Here is a 19,150-nt window from a genome sequence, read left to right as displayed (position 1 = left end):
GAAGTACACTGCTGAGGGGAGCAGTGGGCGGGTCAGGAGAGGTCTGCCGTGCCATGTGGTCACCTCCGGGACAGGCGGGAATCGAACTCATGAGGAAGCAGCTTTAGATTCTCAGTGCTGTACTTTAACCCGCTGTGCCACCAGGGAGGGCCAGTTTATTATATTTTTTTTAAAAAAAGATTTATTTATGAATACAGAACTGGGGTACAGGCCAGAGGTGAAGGGGTGGTGAGAGAATTCAGACATTGTGGGGAGCAGAACAGACAGACTGGTAAGGTACACTGCTGAGGGGAGCAGCGGGTAAGACAGGAGCAGTCTGCTGTACCAAGTGGATTACCTCCAGGGTTGGGAATTGAACTCACACTGAAGTGGCTGTGCTTAGCTTGCTGTGCTAACCCACTGTGCCACCAGAGAGGGCCTATGGGCTCTACCTTTAAAACAGAGATCAAGAGTCGTCTTCCATTAAAACAAATTTTCCTATGGCCTCCCTGCTGAAACTATCCGCAGTCACTGTAGCTCGATCCTCAGCCAGGGAGCTGACCCACATAATGCAGCAGACCTCGCTGGTCCCACCTACTCCTCTCACCAGTCTATTTCAGCATATCTGCCTGTTCTGTTCTCCACTCAGTCTCTGGTACATACACTCACCCCCTGCACTTCTGATCAATACCCCAGTTCTTGAATGTGTAAATAAATAAAATCTTTAAAACAAATTTGTCCTAAAATCACTGCTGCTGTTTTGACAGCAATGAGAACACAGATGAAGTCAGCTTCCATAACTGGCATAATATGGTAGAGGATTTACTTTTAATGAATTTCACAGGCTGTTGCCAGACTATAAACAAATAACAGTTATTATAGAAACAGAATTATTATAGAATAACTATAACTATCTGCATCAAATTAGAAGGGGAACTCAAGTTGAGGATGGTAAAAAGCAATCATAAATTGTAAACATTTCTGCTAAATATTCATAAAAGCAGGAAATCATAATTTGAAAAACCACCTGAATTTTTTTTTATGCTCCAATGTATGTACCATTTAAACTTAGGAACTTCTAATGTTCTTAGTCACATTTGTCCATGTTGGATTTGTGACATTTATTTACTTAAAAGTTATTGACATTATTGACATTAAGCATCATGTTGACAGTTTTAATAAATGACAGTTGTATTTATAATAACAGCTATGTTTAAAATAAAAAATATAGAAACAATATAAAAAAATGTTTTAAAACTAGCTCCAGAAAACAAAAGGTGTTCACCTTTCCCTTTTCATCCCATTAGTTTGGCTAAAAATATATAGAAACAGTGAAAGAAAAATTATAAATGGTTGTAAATATTTTAACTTCAGTTTGTGAGTTCTTATAACGATTGTATGAGCACCCTAGGGATAAGCCAATTTCTGCCCCCAAAACATAAAAAAGGTAGACTACAAAATAAGTATGGCTCATCAGGATACAGAGAAATTCCCATTCTAGCTCCTATGGCTACAATGTATTTTCAGTGCTCTAAAACACCTATGTAAAAGTTACTGGGTATTCGCTGCTGTATGGAAAGTCTATGGCCTTTATGAAATAAGTAAAATCCATCCCTCCCCATTACAACTCTATCTCCTTTACCTAAGGTCAATTGAGAAAGTTCTATTTTATTGCATATTTATTAACACATGGTTTTCTTACATTGGGCTATTTGAGCTAGATTTACCTAGTAGTTTTTTGTACAAAATATGAATGCAACCTTACCAACAGTTCTAAAGTCTACATTTAGATGTTCATTCTCTTGAAAACATTCCTACTAGTCTTTCACATGTGGCTCTGGCATATGGGTTAATTAGAACTGAGCTGAATCAAGGTCCTGTAGGCCCACAAAACTTACTGCTCCTAGGAGTATTAAGAAAAGAAACTGCTCCCCACTGTCTCTGGTGAATCCTCTCACCCCTTTGCACTTCTGGCCTGTACCCCAAGTTCTGTATTAATAACTTTTTTTTTTAAAGGAAGGAAACTTTTACTATTAATTAGGAGAATTAAAACTGGGTATTGTTTTGATCGGATATAATCTTTCAAACCCTGTAATATATGGCAGCATATCTTGTTTTCATCAACTGGGTCATCCTCTTCCTGTTATAATGAATCCACCCTTCCTATTTCCTTGAAGTCCAGGATCCTGTGCCAAACCTTAGCTCAGCATCAATCCTTGGAATCTTCGCTTCTATGTAAAACCCCCATATGTATATAACTACATTGGTTTTCTTGTTTATGAATCTGTTTAAAGTTTTTTATTAACTCAGAGAACATAGAGAGTAAGGAGGAATTTTCTCTTAACCCTATGATCAGTAAGATAAATAGAGTATTATCACCTGCAATTTTGTAGGTAAAATTCTGGTTCAAAATGTTTTCCCTAACAGCAAAACCAGAACAAGAATATATTCAATGTCTGTTTCCAGATGTATTCTAGGAAATTGTGAAAAGGGTATCAAAACCACTCAGGGCAATGTTAAAATTAGTTAGTTTTAATAATTTACATTTTTATTAAAACACACCAGTGTGTAATAACTTCAGTGGTGTATGTGGTACTTTCTTTAATTTATTGAATTTTGATTTGTTTTAATTTCAATTTTACCTCTAGCTGTTCATCTTCCAAAAGACTTATGACCAGCCACCTGATGTCTCTGACTGCATCTTCATTGTTTAGGAAAATAAAGAGGTTGTAAAATACCATGGTTTGGAGGTAGGTCAATACTGTGTATCTGGCATGCCAAGAACTGCTTCTTGCTGTCTGTGAAAAGTGAAAACAGTACTGATTAGAACATGAGATGACAGCAAAATTATACACATTTAAAATTTTTACAGGTATGTAAGCTCATCTTCTATTTCTTTCTAAATAAAAAGTCATAAGAGGTAGGTAAATTTAGTTTTACAAAGTAAGAATGGTTGAGAGTAAAGGGAAGGAAAACAGATAAAAATCAATTTTATAAATAAGAACTATGTATAAAAATGACTATAACCCTACAAAGAACTGCTCATTATTTTATTTTACTTTCAACAATAGCAGATAGAGTACTGAAAGACAAGATTGAGAACTACTAAATTCCACTACTAAGAAAATAACAATTTTGGACAGCTAAAAATTTTTATGTCAATCAGACTCAAAATGCAAAAATCATGAGACATACCATGAGACATGTATTGTGTGTGTGAGCTGGATTAAGTGTGCTAAAAATGCAGTCAAAATATACAATCACTGAAATCTTTTTAGGAAATATAAGTAAAAAGTAAAGGGAAAATGGCAAAAGGGAAGGAACATTTTCTCTCTCACACTTTATATCCAAGGCACCTCATTAGTTAGCTCTTTCTGCATACATAACAAAGTTTGGGGATGGAATGACTTGATCAAGACCACATAAGTTGGTGGCAGAGTCATGTTAAGAATTGAAATGTTTCTTTAGTACATCTTCTCTAAGAATGAAAGAAAATTTAGAATGAAAACAAGTATAGGTGCTGTGTGCACTAGCTGATATTGTGAAATTCTTATAATCATAAACCAAAATTCTAATGAAAAGATGTAAATATTTTAGCTATACACTCTCACCTGTTTTAGCACCTGGAGTACCAAAGGCACTTGATGAGGGTAAAGCAACCCCTGAGACATTAGTGATAAACATAACTTTGCATCTCTTTTCAGTTCATCATAGCTATTGTCATTTTCCACGGGGGCAATCTAGAGAGCAAAATAAACCAAAGACATGAAATGAAAAATAACTGCCAATAAGTATGCAAAAGCATCATTAGTTGAAAGCAATCAGATTTTTACTTGACTCCTCGTCTTTTTTAGCTAAATTATCTACAGCAAATCCCAGACATATTTAACCCATACATATTTTGTAATGATAAACATTTTGATGTTTTCAGTGTTTGTTTCTCATTAGCTACCTGTACTTTCTTAACTGCTATTGGCTTTTAGTGATACAATGTTGTAGGTAAATTTACCACACATCAAGATCTTATCTAACAGTAAAAAGATTATTTCAATGACTATTAAAAGTCACTACCTACCCAATAACTTCCTATGGCTATTTGATATCATTTTGATCCAAGCATATCAGTTGTAAAAAAACAATAACCACTAGATGAATATAAATTTCTTTTGAGGGGGCCTCACTGGTAGTGCAAGGGGTTAAATCTCAGCACTATGAAGCTGTTAACAGTCACTGCAACACAAATTAGATCCCGGGCCAGGGAGCTAACCCTAAAGGTGCAGACTTACCCTGTCTTGTCCACTCCCTTCAGCAGTGTATTTCAGTCGTTCACCTGTTCTGCTTCACACTCTGTCTCTGGTGAATTCTCTCCACCCCCAACACGTCCTCACCTCTGGCCTACACCCCAGCTCTTATATGCATAAATACATAAAATTAACCTTTAAATACAGAAAGTAAATCTTTAAAAAAGTTCTTTTGAATGTCAGGAGAGATATGCTGCACCCTGAGAGTTAGCTCCCTGCTGAGGGATCAAACTCATAGTGCAGTGGCTGGTGATAGCTTGATAGCAATGTCATTAACTCCTGTGCCAACAGGGATGCCCAGAAGGGGTGAATTTTTAATTTCAGTCATAACCTTACCTTAAAAAACAAAGGCAGAAGTTGAAGTTGTTCTGTGACTGCAGTAGAGAAGGACCTTCCTGCACTTGCCATCAACCATTTCAATACTATTTAGGAACAAACATGAAGAAAATCGGAATTTGGCAATCCAGTTAGACCATACAGGAGAATGACTTTATGGTAGTGTCTGATAGTACTTTAGTGTTTAAAAAAAGAGATCATTTATTTAACATTAGGCACCAACTGATCAGAAGTATGACAGGAACTATTATCAATCTAGGGTGACTGAAGTCACTCTCAGGAAACTATTAACAAATTACTGAGTCTATTAAATATAAATATCTATATCAAATATCAATTAAACCAGCCCTTCATAATTCTAATGAAGAGAAAAAAGATGACAATGTTGGTTATACTTAGATAGTAAAAACAATAGGATATTCCCAATAACCAATTTTGAAAAATAAAAAATAAAAACCAACACACAGAGTTTGGAGGAATCATGCTTCCAGATTTCCAAACTTACTACAAAGTTATAATAACCAAAATAGTGTGGTACTGACATCAACACTGATATATAGGTCAATGGAAAAAAAACAAGAGAATCAAGAAAAAAGCGCTCACACATAAGACCAATAATTTTCAACAATATCAATGCCAAGAATATTCACTGAATAAATGTCAGTCTTTTCAACAAATGGTGCTGGGTAATTAGATATGCAGAAGCAAAAAGAATAAAGCTAGAACCTTATACTACATACAGAAAAAACTTCTGTGCCTATAAGAGCACTATCAAAGAAGTGAAAAGGCAGGAGATGGGAGAAAGTATTTGCAAATTGTAACTCAAATAAGGAACTGATACGCAGAAAATATAAGGAACAACAAATAATATCTCAAAAAAGTTCTTCACACCCATTAGATAGCTACAACTATAAAAACATAGAAAAAAATGTTAAGAATAGGAAACATTTGAACACTTTAGCATTGCTAGTTAGAATGGAAAGTAGTATAGCTATTATGGAAGTCATTATTCAAAAAGTTACATCCAATTACCATATGCTTTAGCAAATTCACCTTCACTATCCAAAAATAATTGAAAACAAGGACTCAAACAGATTCTTCTACACTAATTATCATTGTGATATCATTCTCCATAGTAAAAAGGCATTAACAACTTAGAAATTCAACAGATGCTTGCATAAATATTGAAACCACTATGCGAAGTAAACCGAGCTAGATATAAAGACAAATATTATACGACCCCGATTATAATAGATACCTAGAATAGGTAAATTCATAAGACAAAACAGGAATGGTGGTTGCGATGGTTTGGGAAAGGGTTGTTTTTTTTTAATGCATACTTTTTCAAGTTTTGCAAAATGAAAGAAAGGGTGGTGATGATGGTTGTACAAAAATGTAAATGTATTTAATGACATTGAAATATAAATTTATATAATGTATATTTTGCCACAGGAAAAAAAATCAATAGGATAATATATAATTTTTAAGCAAGTTTCTACTAATTTTAGTCACTCACTAGTTTTTAAGAGTTTAATGCCCTGAGTTCGTTCATCTTCTTCACCAATTCCATTTTCTTCCATAACATGGTTTTGAATTTCTTCATCCACATCCATGAGGGGTTTTAATTTTTCCAGAATTCGAGCAGTAAACTCAGGGACACGAGGAGATGTTGTTGGTGCGGTGTTTGGCAAAGAAACATCTATCATGAATATGTAGGTGAGTACACTATAACATAAAATACAGGTAGTAAGAAGAGATTTCCATATTTTATTAAAAAAAAACACCACCACCGAAAACAAGAACAAATTGAGGTTAAAAAGTTATGACCAAACCAAAGTAAAATTCCCCATGTTACTTTCTGAAGAAAGCATCATATGTCTGTGCTTGAAAATTTCAGGTACTACCAAGTGGGATGTGACAAATGTTCAACTCTGGACTGTGAACAAACTGCCATACTATTTTATATTCAGAGCCTCTTATCTAAGATGAAATGTAATTTAATGGAATTAGACACCTTGAAAATTAATAGCAACATAACTGATATGTATTATTAGATATTAAGATTTAATGTAACTTAAGAAGTATATACCACAACATGGAGAAAATAATACCTACCTCCCAATTCTCTCCCTGACATTTTTGTAAACCTGGGTGAGTTTGGGTTCCAGGTACTTTAGCAGTCTGTGCAGTAGCTCAGGCACTCTCCACTCTTGCTGGGCAAGGCCACCTTGCAGTACATAGAGTCGACTAAAATGTAACCACAGATACTGTGTTAGAGCCTCTCATTGCTTTTACATACTGAGAACAGAGATTAATGACGCCTATATATTTTTCTCACTTAATAATGAAACTGACAACTCAAAATAGTAACTTTTTGAAATTTTATTATTTCTCCTACATCATTTCCCCTATACTCTCATTTCACCTCCACTAATACACAATCAAAAAGAAATACTGACTTTAGAATATTCATTGCATTAATCACTAAGCTCTAAAAACAAACAACAGTAATGTTCTTGTTAATAGGATTATATAGCTCATCTTTTCTTATCTATTATTTTTTCTCATCTCCTTATGCACACACCAACCATATTTTCCCTTACTTGATTACTCTTTTCTTTCCTTACAATAAAGACTAAAAAAAGTGGTAAGAAGCCAAAACTGTTATAGTATAAAAAGCAGCCCTGTGAAATACCTGACAGAAAAGAAGAATGAATCTAATTTATGTTTGGACTGTCCAGGTTGCCTCCATTCCTCCTACTTGTCCCCAAGTAACAAATAATTGTTCAAGTACAAATAATTCTACTTAGTACCACGTTATCTAGCTTTGGATTTCATCATCATCTAGACGAAAGTAGTCATGTTATCTAGTTTTTAGGAGTACAGACAGTTCACTTTCATTTATATATCAGTTAACAGAAAACTTTTTGTTAACCTTGTAAGTTTTCTTTTTATTTACCATGCATCTACAAAGGATCCTCCTTCACCACTCAGTGGAGATTCCAACAGCAGTTCAAAAAGCCAATGAAGTTTTCGGGGATCTCTGCTTTCCTGTGTTGAAAATACAAATTAACTGGAAAAATGTTTTGAATCAAACTTTATTATCTTAGAAATATTTTAAATAAAGCCAAACTGAAGCTCATAGATAAACCAAACCACAGTTCATGTTAGAAACTAACAATAAGAAAATGATTGTTACCTCAATGGATTGTCCTTTAAGTTATAAGATATGGATGTATTAATAGCAAAAATGATACCTATAACCCTATCATCTGGCTTTTACTACACATAAGCTACATTCCCAGTAATATGATTTGACATATTTAATGTAAAGATACATTACCATGGCATGTAAGATATAACTTTTTAGAATTATCACACAGGCTAATTTGAAAGACTAAATAGAACCATCTCATTAAGATGAGTAAACTATGAGTTAATTTCAAGATTTAAGAGGTATAATAAGATCCCACACATATGAAACAGGGTATAAAAGAGTATGAACAGGTCAATGTGATGTAAAAGACAGAAGAACTTACACAGGATGTTGCAATACATGTTCCCCAGTCATTATATGTTTCTACTGTAATGTTGGATAATGCTGTTCTAAGTAGAGGGCACAGAAGCTCCCAAAGCTTCTCCACCTACTCAAAACAAAATACATGGGAAAAGCATGACACTCAGAAATGTTCTTCAGCTATCTTTTCTTGGTAACATATACACACAGACACTTCATTTAAATAATTTCTTAGAAAACTCAAATAATTCAAGAAAGTAACTTCACTATGTTATCATCATACATACCCAGGTATACAGTGAATATATTTCCCCAAGTAAGTAAGTAATTTAAAAAAGAGGAGACACCTTGTAAGTTCCTTATACAATCTTATATACTGAAAATTTCTCTTCAATAACATAGTAGAACACAAGCTGAAATAAACCCCAATTAATTTTAAGTTTTACATGCTCACTGAGGTCAACTGAATCCTAAAATAGGAGGCAATGTCATTTTAATACAATTTAGTAATAAGCTTCAGTCATAGTCTTCATAAGCCTCAGCTTACTATAGTTAGCCTTTAAAAAGTGTTGATATACAGAAACTGCCAACATATGTGTATAGATGCTTCTCACATTTTAATGAGAATACAAATCACCTTGCGATCTTGATAAAATGTTGATTCTGATTCATTAGATCAGGGTGGGAACTGAGATCCTACTTTTCTAATAAGCTCCCAAGTGATGCCCATGCTGCAGGTCCTTGGACTGCACTTTAGTGAAAAAGACCTAAATAGGACAAATGAGGAGGGAGGGCTTGGGATAAAATTTCCAGTGGTAGATTAAAAATAAGAACCAAACAAAAAAACTATTATCTTAAACAACTTATAGGAAAGGAGATATGCACTGGAAACGGTAACTCAAAATGACAGAAAGAGGATGACAAGGATTATATATGACATGTTTAAATGAAATTGTAGAGCATGTGAGCAAGAAAAAGGGCAATATAACAAACTAACAAATATTTTTATATAAAAAGGTGTGAATATTTATAAATTATGTTAAAATGTGTTCATGTTCTTCTAAAAGTATATGCAATTAAGTTGGCAAAAAACAGTGTTTGTGTCTTCACTCTGAGGAAGCAGCCTATTTTAATTTTAGTCTAGTGCATTGTACGATGAAACTAACTTTAGGGGAGGTAAGCAAAAAATAAATCTTACAAATAAAAAAGGGGACAGTTTTCAAAGCCAACTGTCTATAAGACCAAGTATTTTTCAACAGAAACTGAAATCTTTGTTTAAATGACATATCCCAAATTTTTTCCCCTAACACTGACAAATATTTCAAAGTATAAAAGACACTGAATGTTGCTTGTAAGCTACTAAATTTGTAGCCTATACTCAAAAGTATTAACATTTCACAACTTAAATATCAACATCTACAGTGCTGGGAATGGCTACATATAAATGGATAACTAACTTCAACGCAGTATGTGTTTATAAATGCATCACCTTTTCAAATGTCCAATGCTTAGAACCTCTGATTAAACCAGCTATAATTTCTGCAACACAGCGCTGAGTACTTTCATGTGAATCTGCAACCAAACGTTCTAAATGGGGCTTCAGAACTGGCAAAAAGGCATCATCAAAATTTCTGAAAATACCCTATATAAAAAAACAAAAGAAAATTCTACTGTTCTCAAAATTGAACTATTATCATTAAGACAATATGCTTATATTTGTTTATTACATTCCTACTGTTTGTTTTTAAAAGACTTACTTATTTTAAAAAAAAAAGAGAAAGAGACTTATTTGTTTATGCATAAAAGAACTGGAGTATTAGACCAGAGGCGCGGGGGGTGGGGGTAAGGGTGAGATTCATGAGAGACAGAGTAGGGGAGCAGAACAGACAAATCTACTGAAATACACTGCTGAGGGGAACAGCAGTTGAGGCAAAAGAGGTCTGCTGCACCAGATAGATAAGCTCTCTGGCCGGCCAGGGATCCAACTTGTACTGCAGTGGCTGGCAATAGTTTGATAGTACTGCCTTTAACCTCTGTGCCACCAGGGAGTCCCTGTTTATTACATTATTACTATGTTTTAAAAAATGCTCAAATGTTGTTCCCTTTAGAACTTAACCATTTTACAATGTATATATGAGTTAAGATGGCAGGAATACTTACATTTTATATATTACATTAAAAATATAATCAATATATAGTCAAAATCAAAATACTCTGACATTAAAGATATTGCACCTCAAAAACAATCAAATTAGCATCAAAGTGCCTGGAGTTTTATGTTTGATTAATTTTTTTTTTGGTAAAGAGCCTAGATATTAAACATGATCATTATGAATGGTGTAACTTCTGGAGCCATCTGAGGTGAAGATAACAGATGGCTAATATTAAGCATTTAAAATTTCTGAATGAGAATCTACAAAATGGCAGTCACCAAGTTTTATGAAGAAGATCTATAAAAAGCAGTTACCTTAAAGAGGCAAAAACGACGCGGGTTAAATTTATCTTTTCCTTTTCTGTCTTCTAGAGATAGAAAAGTAATTAACTGTTCAACAAACTTAGGATCAGAAAAATGATCGAATATAATCTGTTCTGCCTATAAAGTTAAAAAAAAAAAAACATTAGGGTTTAAAATCTGTTTGAAAACATAAGGCTGAAAAATCGATTCAACAGGCTACCTATATACTCAAGAGTATGATGTGATTTTGTTCTAGTAAGGTTTTAGTTCTCACAGATTTTCTAAAACCAAAATATATCCTAAGTTAAAATGTAGTAATAAAAGGTTTCCCTTCAGATATTCAAAATTGGATCTCACGTCTTTAACTGCAAATTTAGACTAACAAAGTTCTGCTTAAGAAATGAAGGCCCTCTTGTGTGGAATTTTAGAAAGTCTCCCAAATTGTGAGCCAGCTCTAGTAAACCATTTCCTTATTTATAAAACACCAAAGTTTAAAAGGTTAACTTTATTCAAAATTAGAAAATAAAAGCTATAATACCATTAACTGTGAAAACAAAAACTTACAAGGTCCTAGACTTTCAAAATGATTAACAAAATGAGTTCAACAAAGACTTAGAATTTGCACTTAAAACTACAAAGGTTTTCTTAGGTAAGTACCCACCATTTATATACAATAAAAAAAAAAAAATAGAAGACATTGTTTTTGCCTTCAGGGATTATTAGCAGACAGAACTGAAAATATAAAAATCAAGATAACTACATAAAGTGGTGCCCAAGTTAGTACTAAATGGCATATTAACTTGAAATTAACATGAGCTACAAATGATTCATGCCAATTGGCCCTCAAGAATGAATGGCATGTGTGTGTGTACCCTTACCAATACTTAACCCAGCATATAATGAAATAAATGAGTTGGTGTGGGAGAAGGAAGGAGGCCAAAACCCAAACAGAGTTTGAAATAAATCAGTGCCCCCAAATGGATTTGAACCAGGTTGTAAAAATGGAATTCTTACCTCTGTCAAATCCTCCCTGTTTCTGCCAAGCTTAGGCTGCTCTTCTACACCAGCATAAACAACCATATTCCTACAGTAAAAGTTTGTATTTGTAATATGTATAAAATATTAGAACTTATATGTTTAATGTGTAAAACATTAGAACTTTTGGGATAGAAAGCACTTGTCATGAACTCTAATTAGAAGCCAATTTGGGATATGAGTACAGCACTAACAGATTCAATCTTAAAAATCTATCAGATCACTGTCTCTTAATGACACATTATTGGAATTAATAAGAGATAATTCTCTGGGCTGGGTTAGGCATGTGTAATATTCATAAATAGGTACATTACTTACAGCAGCTATTAACAAATTCCTTAGATATATATGATGGAACTAAGAAGGGTTCAGTGGAAAGACAAAGGGGCAAGATTAAGACACAGCACTGAGAGAACAAAAGAAAAGGAGGAAAAACACCGTATATCTTTAGTGGTAAAATATCTTTAGCCACTTCAAAATGACTCTGCACCTCCCAGAAATACAAAAATGATAAAACCAAATCTTATCAAAGATAGATTGTTTAATGCTAAGGTGCATGGCAAGTTGCAACTTACTGTGGCCAGGTATAGTATCCCCAATGAGTTTTTTCTACAAAGCAACTTGATTCCCATTCTTTTTTAGTTCTTGGTATACTTTTACTATCATAATGCAACCAATGATTATCAGGTCTATCACCAGCAAGAGTTTGAGTCGGCTTGGGATGTCCACCTAAGAAAAAGACAATTATATATGATAAATTTTTAAAAACCCATGCAACAATTATTTTCAACGTTAATATGCTTGAATCTCATTTAAGGTACCTATCTGCCTATCTATATTTATGTAAATACATGCCAGCTTTTCAAAGGAAGAAAGGAAAGGATTATCCACAAAGAGTTGTTGGTAGAGTTATTTGGGGAGAGAAAGTCAAGTATGATCATACTTTATTTCTCTCACCAAAGCTAAAAAGGCTTTGTTAAAATGTTTTAGTTTTGAATTATAGACTTACAGAGCTCAAAGTTCCCACATGTCTTCAACTAGGTGGTCCAACTATAGCATTCTACTATGTGTATTTTGATATTCTCTTCACACACAAATATACCCACACTTGGTTGAGTGTGAACACAGACATAAGACTCATCCCCATGTGTTTCAAGGTACATTTCTTCCAAACAAAACATCCTCTTACAAAACCAAAATGTAATTCTCAAAATAAAATCAACACTGATAAAGTACTACCATCTCACAAGCAGAACATATTCAAATTTTGTCAAATGTTCCATTAACATCATTTATGGCAAAAAAAAAAAAATCTTAAAAGAAAATGAAGAAATTTTAAATGAAATGAAAACAAAAACATTTTCCATGGCTATGAATCCAATCCAGAAACAAACATTATATTTAGTTGCATGCCTATTTAGTCTCCTTTAATCTAGAAAAGCTCTTTAGTCTTTGTCTTTTATAACTTGTAAAGGTATAAAAATACAGTTTATCATTGAAAAACATATAGCCCAGTTATTATCCCTCAAGCTGGATTTGTCTATTTTCTTCATGACTAGATTCAGATTATGAACTTTCAGTAGAAATATCAGCGAAGTGATACTGTATCTGTTACATATCAAGAGGCACACCATGTTAACTGTCCCTTTTCTAATTATTATTATAATAGTTCTCAAAGGTAACTTTATTATTTCATTATTCCCTCTACATTGTTACTGTGCTGTTAAAAAAAAAAAGCAAAAAACAAAGCATGCTAACAGAAAGCATTTTCCCTCATTCCCATGTTTTTATCCATTATTCATTTATATCAACATAGAGACTTGTGATTTCTTTTTTCATTCTAAGGGTTATAACTTGTTACTAAGGAGCCCTAGATGTCCTTACAGCAGAAACTTGTTTAGAAAAAAAAAGATTAGGTCCTAAGTGACCCAGGATAAAGGTTTTAAATATAAAAATCATACAAACATGAAGAAAACCACTTGTAAAATGTTCTTGTAATTTTTTTTTTTAAATAAGAAATTGAAACTCCCAAGTTGAACAAAAAAATTTTTGCTAATAATTTCTTTTGATAAACACATTCAGTGTTAACAACTCAGTCAGAAATAAAAAGACCAAAAACTTCTAAGCAATTAAAAATGTGTTAATTATCATTTTTAACTTGTAATGTAGGCAGATAATGGCCAGTGCAGCCCACAAAATCTGGAAAATAAATAGGAAAATGAAGGGATTTCCCTGAACTGCTACAAATAAACCACAATATTGACTAGTCTAGGTATCAATTTATACTTTCCATACCAAAACACAGCATGTTGATGCAACTGTTAGCACTCTGATGCAAATTGTCAGTTTTAAGAATATACATTTGTTACCTTTATTTCCAAATCATTAAATATTAAAAATTAGTATTTATTCAATGTGGGAACAACTAGCATGAGTTTCAAAAGAGGATACTAAATTAGGGAATGTAATGAAATACCCGTTAGCTGACATCATTTTATAGTGCTCCAAAATAAAAACAGTAGTGTGCTTTAATACTTCTCTTCCAAAGCTGAGGTGGGGGGTTGGGGACAGCTGTTTGAGCATCATGGAAGTCATCAGAAAAAAAAAAAAAAAAAAAAAAAAAAAAATTGGCAGCCCACAGAGTATAATCTACAAAATCATAACTTTATTATTTTTTCTGATTAAAGGTTACATGAAACTATTATTCAAAAGTCTGCAAATACACTGACATCATTACAGAGAAAGAAAATCTCTGAAGAAAAGTAACCCTTACCCTAAACCTAAACCTATAGCTCATAGAGAAACACAATATTGTTGTATTACTGGTAGTGGTATTTTTAATCTTTGAAATATCAATAGGTAGATAATGAGTATAATGGTTTAGTTAGTGGTGTAAGAAGATGACACACTTGCTCAGAACATACAAAAAGTACATATACAGACAAAAAAGTCTCATTTTAGATTTCACTAAGTCTGTTTTCCCTTTATACTCTTTATTAAAATCCATTGACCAGTATTTGACATCAAGTACTATAATTAATATATTTCAAAGAAACATTTTTATAGTATTTTAAAAATGATAATGTAATAGTTTATTTTTATATCATTTTGTGCCTTTTTCCATTTCAGTTGTAATTCCCGTGGGCTTCCCATCACCAAATCACCCATGTGCTATTACCACAGTCCAGTGCATTTCCCTTCCCCCACCGTTTTTGACCCCATTCCCCATTCCACCCCCATAAAATGTCTCTGGTATATAGTTGATTATTATTATTATTTTCTCCCCTAGTCCTTTATACTCTTGCTATGAGTGAAACCATCTGGTATATTTCCTTTTCTCAAAATCTTTTTAAAGTTGCCTGGGAGACACTATTAAGTGTATTTGGTAGTACTTACTGATATCATAGGGATTGATGGTCAGTTTTTTGTGAGTTCTTTTTAGTTGCTTGAGAATACCAGCAACAGCTGAGATTGCCATCTAGAAAAGAAGCAGAGGTGGTACATATGTAAAAAACTTAAATCCTGTAAATAGTGGCCCACCTTGATCAAGCAAGGAAATACTTAACCCTGACATATGATGAATGATATTTGACTTAGATAAGTGATTTACAATTCTTTCTTTTACCTTCACACTTCCTAGCCTATGCATAGGAATCTTTGATCCTTTTCTTTATTAAGCCAGTATCTGCTCATTTTCTAAATCTCAATCTAACTTATTTCTTAAGATTTTTTTTCCCCCTAATGTACCAGGTAGGTCAGCCCCATCCTGCATCCCACCTTCAATGCTCTACAATTTTTCAAAAACAATCTTTCCCATTGCCCTATATGCTTTGTTATCTGCTCTATACTGCTTTATATTTAAAAGCACCGTGCCTAAACATGTTCCCACTATATGCTTGCTAGACTATTACCATCCTTGAACCAATATAGGCAGATTTCAAACCAACACATGTCAAGATATTTATTGTGTCTTATTTGAGGAATTTTTTAAAAAAACTATTATTCCTTCATTGCTAAGATTTTTATTTTGTTTATCTTTATAAAAAGCTGGGGTGTAGGCCAGAGGTGCAGGGGTTAAGAATATTCACCAGAGTCAGAGTGGGGAGCAAAACAGGAAGAGCTACTGAATTACACTGCTGAGGGGAGCAGCAGGTGCAAAAGGAGAGATCTACTGCGCCATGTGGGTCAGGTCCCTTGTTGGGGGATACAACTCAGGCCACTGGGGTGGGTCTTCACAGTGATAGTGCACTGAGTCTCAACTCCTTGGACATCAGGGAGGCCATATTTATAAGGAATTCTAAGCCTTTCGATAATGTAAAAAGTTCTCAAATTTCAAGTCATACAAAATTATAATTATTTACCTTACGAACTACAATTGCATCATGGTTGAGATTCTCGACAAAAAATCGTATGGCACGATGAGGCAACACCCGATCATCTCTCAAGAGTAGAGACAGAAGCCCAATGCCTATATGTTCAAATTTCCAGGGCCTATAAAAGGGGTGGGGTAAGAGTCACAAAACACACCTATAAAATCATTTAAATATCTTTGAAACATAACTTTAGTTTCCCAAGAATTAAAACAGCTATAATGAAGAACATTGCTTCTTCTTATTAATTTCAAACTTCACTTTTAATCTTCTAAAATTGTGACTTCTACAATTTTTTTGTGAAAAATTTTATTGATGGTTTTTAGGTTAGGAAACTACTAAAATATTTAAGATTGAAGCTTTGAGAACTAAACAAAGAACTTTTGTACTTACAGATTTCTCTGTTCCACGCCATCTAGCAAAGTGTTCACCAAATTTTCATAGTTCCTTAAAAAAATATAATTCAGGAGAGGTATCTTTTTAATGTTAATACTAAGGCGAACATTAAGTAATATAATCCAAATTCACCCTCCTGTTACTTCAATCACCAGACTATAAAAGGTGGTGAGAAGCAAGTCAGAATGCATACGGGCATGTGAACACTGGAAAAATGAAGGGCAGAGAACACAAAAATTGAAGTGCTAGGTATATTGATCAATTCCACTGCTCATGAGTGGTTATTCACACGTAGATTTGTGAGTAGTAACCGATTACTTATTGAAGTGCTAGGTATATTGATCAATTCCACTGCTCATGAGTGGGTATTCACACGTAGATTTGTGAGTAGTAACCGATTACTTAGGAATAGTCTATTTATATGACACTCTAGGTCTACCTGACGCAGTAAGTTTTCTGTTTATACAGAAAACCTGGGGGGAAAAGCCTATTTATACGGAAAAACAGAAATCAAGTTAGGAAGTTTCTATTACAAGAACTATTAAGAAGTACATGCATTAATTTGAATTAATACTGAGAGAAACATGGTATTAAGATAACTTTAAAATCATCCTTTCCACTTCCACAACTAATGACAATCAGAAACCTTCACAATAATTATCTACTAAGATTTTTACATTTTTCAAAATCAATGTGTACATTTCATTAGGCAGTTATAATTCATCTATATTTTAGATATTTTTAAAGCATACTGTATAATGCCATCTACAATGATTTTAGTCTATTTATAATTACCTTAGGGCATCAGCATTCTTCTCTTGTTGGCGTTTGAGTCCTTCTTTAATTTCTTCTGAGCTAAGCATTATCTGGCTGGTAGAGGGGTATTTTGATTGTTGAAGTAATTCTGCTATTCCGGTACATGACTTTGGAATCTTATTAGAAAGAAAAGCCAGGGTAAAAAAATAGAGTACAGACACACACTACAAAATAGGTAAAATTTGAGAATACACAAAATGAAAGAAGTCAGACAAAAAGGCCACAAATCCTATGATTCCATGTATATGAAGTATCTGGAAAAGTCAAATTCAGAGACCAAAAAATGTAAGCTAGTGGTTTCAGAGCTTATGGGCATAGAAGAATGAGAAGTGACCATTACTGGTTACAGGTTTTCTGTGGATACAATGTTTAACATTTTCTGGAATCAGAAATATCTAGTTTGGGGCTCTCCCTGGTGGTGCAAACGGCTAAAGTGCAGCACTGCAAAATAGCCGCAGCCACTTCAGTATGAGTTTGATCCCCGCCCCAGAGATGATCTTATGGCAGCAGACCTCTCCTGAATCACCCGCTGTTTCCCCTCGGTAGTGTACTTTGTCAATCTGCCTATTCTGCTCCCCACTCTGTCTCTGGTGAATCCTTTCATTGTCCCTGCACTTCTGGTCTGTACCTATGTTCTGTATGCATAAATAAATAAATCTTTAAAAAAAAGAAATATCTAATTTGTACAATTCTGTAAATAAGCTATTGTGAACAGGTAAGCACACAGTAACTAACTTTAGGATGAATTTTATAGCATGTGAATTACACCTCAATTAATTTTCAAGAAACCATAATCTAAATGACAGCTACAAATAGCAAGCTATGTTCTATAGAAAAGGAATACATTTAAGAACAGTAGTTTTTAATGAGAGGATGTATGTTACACATAATCACTTTAGAGAAGAGACACATTCAACTATACTCACCTTTTACCCATTCCCAATTCTAATGGTGCATAAATAAGCATTTGAAATTTTTTATGTAATCTGTTATAACTTTCTATTTCAGCACCACTGAAACTGGTATTATTTTCATTCAAAAATCAGAAAAATTAGTTTTCTTCACTATAATTTATGAATCCTATGGTCAATCTTTTGTGAGTTTAGCTAGTAGGCACGACTTCCTAAAATATAATAACTTAAAAAAAAATGAAGGCACAAACATAAAAGGAGTAATGGCAAAAGCAACAAATATAATAACGCTTTGTTGTCTCTTGTTAGAAAACAAGCTCTCTCTCCTGACCATGCTCCAAATTCCTACTCTACTCTGTTAGCTATAGCAATCATCCTAAGTACAAAAAGTAAACTGGGAAAAAAAAAAAAGTTTAAAAAACAGACTCAAATGTGAAGCATATATTACTAAAACAAGGAGAAAAAGAAAAGGAACTTTACAAGCCAATATTTCCTTGGGCATGCGGTATGTATGTGGGGGGGGGGGTTGGGGAGGGAGGAGCAGAGACTGAAGGGCAGAGGGTGGAACTGCTTACTGTGAAGTCCAAACCAATTGTTTCATATTGCCGATGAATCTTTTCTGCAAGATCATCAAACAGTCTCACTATTGATGGTTTTTCCAAGGACATAGCTTTGCTAAGTCCTGAAGAAACAATTGCTGGCCATGTCTGTACAATACAGTCCCAATCATGAAGGTTTGCCAAGCATACACCACTGTGATTTCCAAGGAGACAGTATAAGGCGCCCTAAAGAAAAGATTAATAAAGAAAATAAGGTGTATTGTTATAGCTATAGTCAATTCACCTCCACATTTCTTTCTTTTAACTTACTAAATCAGGATTATTTAAATGCCTGACACTGGTCAGTAAAATATGTACACAGGCCCTCCCTGGTAGCGCAGTGGGTTGAAGCACTACACTAAGAAGCTGAAACCACTTCCGTATGAATTCAATTCCAGCCTGCCCTGGAGGTGACCACATGGTGTGGCAGACCTC

The 19,150-nt window shown here is 33.9% G+C and overlaps 1 protein-coding gene across 2 annotated transcripts in view; it reads right to left on the bottom strand.

The window, feature by feature from the left end:
• Positions 1-19,150, bottom strand: part of PSME4 (proteasome (prosome, macropain) activator subunit 4) — an 84,027-nt gene that overhangs the window by 4,161 nt on the left and 60,716 nt on the right. For both annotated transcript variants that reach the window (XM_004686198.2, XM_012727519.1), the window contains 16 exons: positions 18,692-18,901; positions 17,185-17,321; positions 16,387-16,440; positions 15,985-16,114; positions 15,020-15,101; positions 12,199-12,352; positions 11,603-11,672; positions 10,601-10,726; positions 9,623-9,775; positions 8,156-8,260; positions 7,576-7,667; positions 6,732-6,863; positions 6,133-6,341; positions 4,617-4,702; positions 3,591-3,719; positions 2,622-2,777 (listed from right to left, as the gene is read on the bottom strand). In XM_004686198.2, coding sequence (XP_004686255.1) covers positions 2,622-2,777; positions 3,591-3,719; positions 4,617-4,702; positions 6,133-6,341; positions 6,732-6,863; positions 7,576-7,667; positions 8,156-8,260; positions 9,623-9,775; positions 10,601-10,726; positions 11,603-11,672; positions 12,199-12,352; positions 15,020-15,101; positions 15,985-16,114; positions 16,387-16,440; positions 17,185-17,321; positions 18,692-18,901 — 2,025 coding nt within the window. The remainder of the gene's footprint in view (positions 1-2,621; positions 2,778-3,590; positions 3,720-4,616; positions 4,703-6,132; positions 6,342-6,731; positions 6,864-7,575; positions 7,668-8,155; positions 8,261-9,622; positions 9,776-10,600; positions 10,727-11,602; positions 11,673-12,198; positions 12,353-15,019; positions 15,102-15,984; positions 16,115-16,386; positions 16,441-17,184; positions 17,322-18,691; positions 18,902-19,150) is intronic.

The sequence above is a fragment of the Condylura cristata genome, unplaced genomic scaffold, assembly GCF_000260355.1.
Source record: "Condylura cristata isolate star-nosed mole 26May11 unplaced genomic scaffold, ConCri1.0 scaffold00020, whole genome shotgun sequence".
NCBI classification, from domain to species: Eukaryota; Metazoa; Chordata; class Mammalia; order Eulipotyphla; family Talpidae; genus Condylura; species Condylura cristata.
The sequence above is the reverse complement of the archived record's forward strand: the minus strand, read 5'-3'. Positions and strand labels throughout refer to the sequence as shown.